We start from the raw sequence: 6923 nt of genomic DNA, 5'->3' as shown, positions 1-6923 counted from the left end.
TCCCGTAACCTTTTTTTGGCGGTTGCCTCTGCCGGTACGGTCGCGATTTTAATGTTTCATCTCTTTTATCTTTTTCTTCTAATGACCCCTCTACTTGACTATCTGGTAGGATATATTCATTTGATGAATGACCTGCACTTACTTGGTCGTCTTGCTCTTCCGGTTGTGCCACTGAAGTTACTGCTACTGGAGTTATATTGGATTCTAAACTTGTCGGTGTCTCCGAAACTCGCTTATGCAACTGGTCAATATGTCTCGACAATATGTTACTATTTGATTGAATTTTGTAGTTGCGATCTCCTGTTGATTGTATAATCCCTGGCATCTACTTTTCACCTCTTCCAAAATTTCGGTACCAAACACTTTCACTACACTGGAAACTGCGAACTGGTTTTATTTGTTTGGAATACTCATCAGAATTTAGCTGCTTCTGAGTGTTGTCATCACTGGGGTGCAAATGATCTAACAATGTTTTCAACTTCCTTCCCATCAAGATTTCTGCTGGACTCGAATTTGAATTTGCATTAGGAGTTGTACGCAGATGCAAAAGTATATTTGCCAAATTCTTATTGATGTCTGACGACTGCATTTTCTTAAGGTGATTCTTAATGGTTTGTACAAACCTTTCTGCTTGCCCGTTTGACGATGGATGATACGGTGCCGTACGTATGTGCTTTATACCGCTAAGTTTTAAATATTTCTCAAATTCTTCTGACACAAACGTTCGCCTATTATCGGACACAATGGTATCTGGTATTCCGTGTGTTGCAAATATTTCTCTCATTAACTCGATTGTTCTAATCGCATTTATTGTACTGGTTATTTTTACCTCTACCTACTTGCTATGAGCATCTACGACGATAAAAAATTTGTACCCATAAAGGGTCCCGCATAATCAATATGTAACCGGGACCATGGCCTTAGTGTTGCTGGCCATGGTTTACCTGCTGCTACTGGAGGATTCTTTTTATTACATGCACACTTTTCACAACGTCTGGCTAACATTTCTATATCTTCATCTAAACCAGGCCACCAAAAATAGCTTCGCGCCACTGCTTTCATTGCCGACATGCCTTGATGAACTTCGTGCAACATCTCAAGTATTCTGGGACGTTGTATTGCTGGTATTATTACCCTGCCTCCCCCTAACAAGCATTGTGCATTCACTGATAGTTCCTGGATTTTATTCACAAACGGTTTAAACTGAATTGATTTATATGGCAAAACTGTATCTTTCCTTTAGATATGCCACATTACTTTTGATAGTACTGGATCTCTTCTGGTTGCTTGTGCAATGTCTTTCGCAGTGATTAAAAACTGTTCCTCAACCTCATTGCAATATAATATTTCAGGTATTTCCGGTATTTGTAGCTTTACATCATTTAAAGGTAACCGGCTCAATGCATCTCCATTCTGGTGATGTTTCCCTTCTCGGAATTTAATCTCGTACTGGGAAGCGCCTAACTTTAACGACCACCTTAACATTCTGGGTGATATATGCTGTGATATTGGTTTTTCTGGGTTGAATAATCCCACTAGTGGTTTATGATCAGTCATTATTGTAAATTGTCTACCACTTAAAAATTGAAGAAACTTTTGCACACCAAACATAATCGCTAGCGCTTCTTTATCCAACTGTGAATAATTTCGTTCCGCGCCCTGTAATGTTCTGGAGCCAAAAGCAATCGGTGCTTCACTTTCATCCGGCATCTTGTGTGCCAAAACCACGCCAACTCCATACGGTGATGCGTCTCCGCATAATATCAGTGATAAGTCAGTCGAATAATGCACCAACAAATTTTTTGATTGTAGTAGTTTCTTTGCTCGTTCAAAACTTAATTTCTGTTCTCTACTCCTTTTAAAAGGTATCTCTTTTCTTAATAGTTGATACAGCAGTTCCAATAGATCGCCCTTATTCTGTAAAAATCTATCATAAAATGTAATTAACCCAAGAAAAGCTTGTAGCTGTTGTTTATTTATTGGTTCTGGTGCTTGACCTATTGCCTTCACCTTTTCGTCAGTTAGACGCACTCCTTCTCGGCTTATCTTAAACCCCAAAAATGTTATCTCTTGTACTGCGAAAACACATTTTGATTTTTTAAGCTTCAATCCTGCATCCTGTACACATTTCAGAGCAGTTCGTGTTCTATCCCACAACTCTTCCAAAGTTATTTCGCCAATTAGAATGTCGTCTAAATAAATAATCACACCATCTATGTTCTTAAGAACTCCTTCCATCACCCGTTGAAATATACCTGGTGCCGTTGAAATTCCAAACGGTAATCTTGTAACTTCAAAAAGTCCGCGATGTGTGTTTAATGTAAGTATCCTTGCTGATTCTTGGTCAGCCTTCACCTGTGTATACGATCGATCTAAATCAAGCTTTGTAAACCCCTTACAATTTGCTAATTCTGCTAGCACTTCTGTATTAGTAGGTAATGGATACGTTTCCTTGCAAAGCATTTGATTCACTCTGCACTTATAATCTCCACAAATGCGTATGCTACCATCTGGTTTAATAATAGGTACAACCGGTGTTGCCCACTCACTAAAGGATATTGAACGCAGTGCGCCTTCATCTTCCAACTTCTTTAATGTTGCTTCAACCTTGAGTTTTAGTGCAAAAGGTACTTGTCGATATCGAAGAAATTTCGGTTTACTTGAAACTGACATTTGTAACTTCACAGGATTTCCCTTGTAATCTCCAAGTTTTCCATCAAAAACTGAACTGAAGTTCATCACTTCTACTGGAATAGTTGATTCTATATTACATAAATTGCTAGTTATAGTAATTCCCAAATCGTTAAACCAATTTCGACCAATTAGAGCCGGACCATCACCCGCTGCTACTAACAACTTTAGTTTCTTTGTGACGTTCCCAACCGAGACTGGTACTTCTGCTTCTCCACTCAGTTTAAGATTTTTCTCTGTTCCCCAAGTTCTTAATTGTATTGGACTTGGTTTTAGCGGAATATACGGCATTTTTTCTCTAAATAACTTTTCACTTACTATTGAGTAACTTGCCCCAGAGTCTATTTCCATTTGTACCGGTGACTTACCTATCGTAATCACTCTCTTGACCGATAGACTACCTTTAACGAACATTGACCATAAATACTCCGTCGTTTGAGTTTTCTGGTTTGTATCTAAAAGATTTACTCTGTTTGGTCTTCTCCCATTATTTGTTGCTGGCTTTTTGGTTTTTGCTTTTTTTATGCAAGCTCTCTCAATGTGTCCACGCTTTTTGCAATAATAACATTCCGCGTCTTTAAATTTGCACTGATCTGAATGATGATTTCCTCGACAACGATAACAATTCTGAATATAGTCCACTGGAGCACGATTTGGTTTTACCTTGTTGCTTGAAATTTTATTCAACCCTGGCAGGCTGGCTGACGTTTTAAGTTCCGTCGCATTTTTTTGTGCTGTTTCTGATGCTATAGCTTCCTCCTGCGCTATTTTTAGTGTTAACTGGTCATTCGCCAGAAGCCGCTTTTGTAAATTTTCATTGCGCATGCCACAGACTAGTCTGTCCCGTAACATTTCCTCCAAATCATTGAAATTGCAGTCTTGGCTCAATTTCCTTAGCGCTGCCAAATATTCGGTAATTGATTCGTCCTCTTTTTGGTTTCTCCGATAAAATTTAAACCTTTGTATTATTATATTCTCTGCCGGACAAAAATAACTAGTCAATAATTTAGTTGCCGCCTCAAATGTAAATTTTTCCTCTAAAATATTAATCGGTGTGGCAACCGATTTTAATATCATGTAGGTTTCCGTCCCACATGAAGCTAAAAAGATAGCTTTTTTCTTTTTTGCGTCTGTGATGTCATTTGCAACAAAGAAAAATTCCATTTGTTCCATGTATGTTTTCCATTTCCCCGACGCCACGTTATATTGACTTAATTCACTAAAATTCTTCGCCATCCTTTAATGTTTTATCCTCGTCGCCAAATTTTATTATGTTTTTAATTATATAATACAATATACTTTATTGATTAAAGTTATATAGATTTACAATTTAATATTAATAATAATAATAATTACGGCACGGCACGCTTACTCCTTTGAGCACAACGACGAAACACGCATTTTGTATTTTTTCCTTTTTTATCTATTTCTTTATACAGGGTTGCCATGATCGAATATACTACAGTGGCAAATGAAGGAAAAGAAATTATTAGCAGTGGAAGCAGTATTATTATTGATCTATGGAAAAAAAGGAAAATGTATCGCGAAATTAGTCAAATCGTTAAGTGGTCACATCTTTTTACCTAAAGAGTAGTGAACAACTACAACTAAACAGGATTATTGACCTCGAAGTTGGGATCTAGGCGTCCATCCAAGCTGTCAACAAGAGAAATCCGCAGCATTATTATTTAGACGCTTTTTAAACTCTTGTACGCAGACTTTTTCTGCCATCGATAGCGTTGATTTTTTACATTTTTAATTAATATAATTTTTCTACTTATCTGTTAGAAATAAAAGTACTAATAAAAAATGAAATTGATTTACAAAATTTATTTATTTAGTTACTTTTTATATGTTGAAATAAAATTTACTTTCTGTATGCAGAGTTTTTCTGCTAAGTGTATATATATATCATAAATTTAATAATTAAAAAAAACGAATTTAGTCATAATCTAATTACAGATAAAATTATATTAATTGCATACAAATTGTACGCACACACATTACTTACAATTTTACACAACTATATTCAATGCACCAACAAAGAAATAATGCGTACACATTTCCTTAAAACAAAAACAAAAAGAAGAAATCCATACACATTTGCTAATAGCAAAACACAAGCAGCTAACGCATAAGCAAGCACGTTGCATATATTCCAAACGCATAATAGTCAAATATGTAAAATTGACTATTAGCAAGCAATCAAAATGAAACATGTTAGCGTTTTTTGCTGTTGCTAATGCATATTCCTATTTCATTTTCATATGCAACGCATTAGCAATTAGTCTGACAAAAATTGACTGGTCAATATTTATGCATTAGTCAAAATATGGTTGCTTTTGCTAATTTTCTACAAGCAATTCAAGCCCTGCTCCTTGTATTCTTTTCTGCACACGTTGTGTGCGAGGGCAAGCTGGCTGCCTCACACACAATGTGCTGTGCGAAATAATTCGGCACAAACACCGAATTGGTGTGCGAGTTTTATTTCTCTCCACTACATTCGTGTGAAATGTGCGTTTTGTTTGTACACACAAGATGTGCACAAAATTTTCGTACACCACATTTGTGGTGTGAAATGTTATTTAGAATCGCACAACAATTGTGAGTGGTGTTTTGCATTTTTGTGCACAGCACAGTGTTTTTCTGAACCCTGTAAAAAATCCATAACAGTCTCGAAATTGACACGAGTCATGAAACCACTTTGACGCCGTGCTATTGTGTTTTTACCTTTAAGTAACTAATAGTGATAAATTAATATTTGTCTATTTTATTATACACATTTCATATTTTAAAATAAATTTCACTTTATTACAAAAAAAAAAAATAGATTATAATAACTTTGTGCTATTATTACTGATCTCTGTAATTTGATAGCACACCATTGGATAACAATTGTTGGGGGTTATATTTTTCCGTTCTTTTGCAAGCAATACATTTTTGAAGGTTTAATAGACATAATGTACATGTAAGAGTACTTAGTTTTATATTTGTATAAAAATTATACTTATGGATTTCTCTTTTTCTAAAAAAAAATAAAACAATTTAAGTTGCTTAAGTGGAATAATGTGCGTGCAAATTGCATAGCGCCAACATAACTCCGTTTTCGAGATAACACATTTTAAAATTATAAATTTTTTTAAATCTCGATGTAAGTTACATAGTCATACGGTGTCCTGAAAATATGCTCAAAATAGTTAACTCTAACAAGATCCGTTTTCAAATCGGTGTCCCAGGAAATCTGAAATATGTGAAGTTGAATATACGTGCAGTTTTTAATCAACGCATTTTGCTAATATAAGCTATTGTACAAAATAATGTAGAACATTTTTGTAGTAAAAACATATTATTTCAGAAAACTTCGTAGACATATCCTCTTAAGGTACATTTAGTACAATAATTACCACTATTCCATCAACAAAAAAATTTTGCACATGCAGCTTCTAAATCAAAACAAATTAGTCAGCCTTTTCGTGTCAAAACCAAATCCAAATGTAAATACAGTTACATTAGGCATATAATAGAATATTTTTTTTTAAGATTCAATCAAATTCGACTATCCAATTTGCATGTAAAAGTAAATTTAATCCGTTTTTAATTGGACTGCTGTAGTAGTAAAACCTGCATGTTCAGCGGTTACTTTTAGTTCTTGATGTTCTTTTTCATGTACTTCTAAATTTGCTTTTTCACATTGAACACACGCTCCTGTATGTCTATTATGTATACCATCATGTTCTAAAACTGGTAGTTCTTCAATTATTGGTGTACTGTTACGAACCATTTCATTTTCATTAATTAAAGATATTTTTTCACAAAGACCATATAAGTCAAAAATGGGATATACATTATTTGGAAGACATATAGCTAAATCCTCCAAGTTAGTGTTTCCTATCATTAAAACTAAAAAAATTATTAAAGTGTATTTTCAACATGATATAATTGTAAATTAATTACCTAAAACTCCAGCGTGTGTTAACGTCATTGTAATGATAATACCTGGTTTTAATAATTCCAATACCTCACCATATTTGGATGTCAACTTTTGCCCATTAATATTAATAACATCATGTGTAACTAGCCAACAAGGTCGTTTAAATTGAAGTATTGATGTAGGTATGAGATTATAATGTTTTAGTGGTATTCCGATCACACCTAATCCAATTGTTCCCTTCCAGCCTGTGTTAATATTATCTATTCTTATCTAATAAAATAAGCTTAAATATTAATACATA

At 34.6% G+C, this 6923-nt stretch overlaps 3 protein-coding genes across 3 annotated transcripts; all 3 read right to left on the bottom strand.

Annotated features, from left to right (window-relative positions):
- Positions 1 to 325: 325 nt before the first annotated feature.
- On the bottom strand, positions 326 to 784 carry LOC119664683 (uncharacterized protein K02A2.6-like). The gene has a single exon (XM_038074136.1). It carries the CDS (start codon positions 782 to 784, stop codon positions 326 to 328), a length of 459 nt encoding a protein of 152 aa, XP_037930064.1.
- A 68-nt stretch (positions 785 to 852) lies between these two features.
- Positions 853 to 3927, bottom strand: LOC119664684 (uncharacterized protein K02A2.6-like). The gene is made up of 2 exons (XM_038074137.1): positions 1258 to 3927; positions 853 to 1176 (listed from the first exon to the last, which is right to left on the bottom strand). The coding sequence occupies exons 1-2, from the start codon at positions 3925 to 3927 to the stop codon at positions 853 to 855; spliced, it is 2994 nt and encodes a 997-aa protein (XP_037930065.1).
- Positions 3928 to 5282: 1355 nt separating this feature from the next.
- LOC119664685 lies at positions 5283 to 6892 on the bottom strand. The gene is made up of 2 exons (XM_038074138.1): positions 6646 to 6892; positions 5283 to 6591 (listed from the first exon to the last, which is right to left on the bottom strand). The coding sequence occupies exons 1-2, from the start codon at positions 6671 to 6673 to the stop codon at positions 6275 to 6277; spliced, it is 345 nt and encodes a 114-aa protein (XP_037930066.1). The 5' UTR covers positions 6674 to 6892; the 3' UTR covers positions 5283 to 6274.
- Between the last annotated feature and the right edge of the window lie 31 nt (positions 6893 to 6923).

Source organism: Teleopsis dalmanni, unplaced genomic scaffold (genome assembly GCF_002237135.1).
Source record: "Teleopsis dalmanni isolate 2A unplaced genomic scaffold, ASM223713v2 unscaffolded_contig_2481, whole genome shotgun sequence".
Taxonomy (NCBI): Eukaryota; Metazoa; Arthropoda; class Insecta; order Diptera; family Diopsidae; genus Teleopsis; species Teleopsis dalmanni.
The sequence above is the reverse complement of the archived record's forward strand: the minus strand, read 5'-3'. Positions and strand labels throughout refer to the sequence as shown.

Bases quoted from the DNA above. Each gene is read 5' to 3' on its own strand.
- LOC119664685 (XM_038074138.1), bottom strand. From the start codon at position 6,673: ATGACGTTAACACACGCTGGAGTTTTAG. The intron at 6,592-6,645 runs GTAATTAATTTA...TAATTTTTTTAG, and splicing joins AACACACGCTGGAGTTTTAG to TTTTAATGATAGGAAACACT.
- LOC119664683 (XM_038074136.1), bottom strand. From the start codon at position 784: ATGAGAGAAATATTTGCAACACACGGAATACCAGATACCATTGTGTCC.
- LOC119664684 (XM_038074137.1), bottom strand. From the start codon at position 3,927: ATGGCGAAGAATTTTAGTGAATTAAGTCAATATAACGTGGCGTCGGGG. The intron at 1,177-1,257 runs GTAATGTGGCAT...AATAAAATCCAG, and splicing joins GAGATCCAGTACTATCAAAA to GAACTATCAGTGAATGCACA.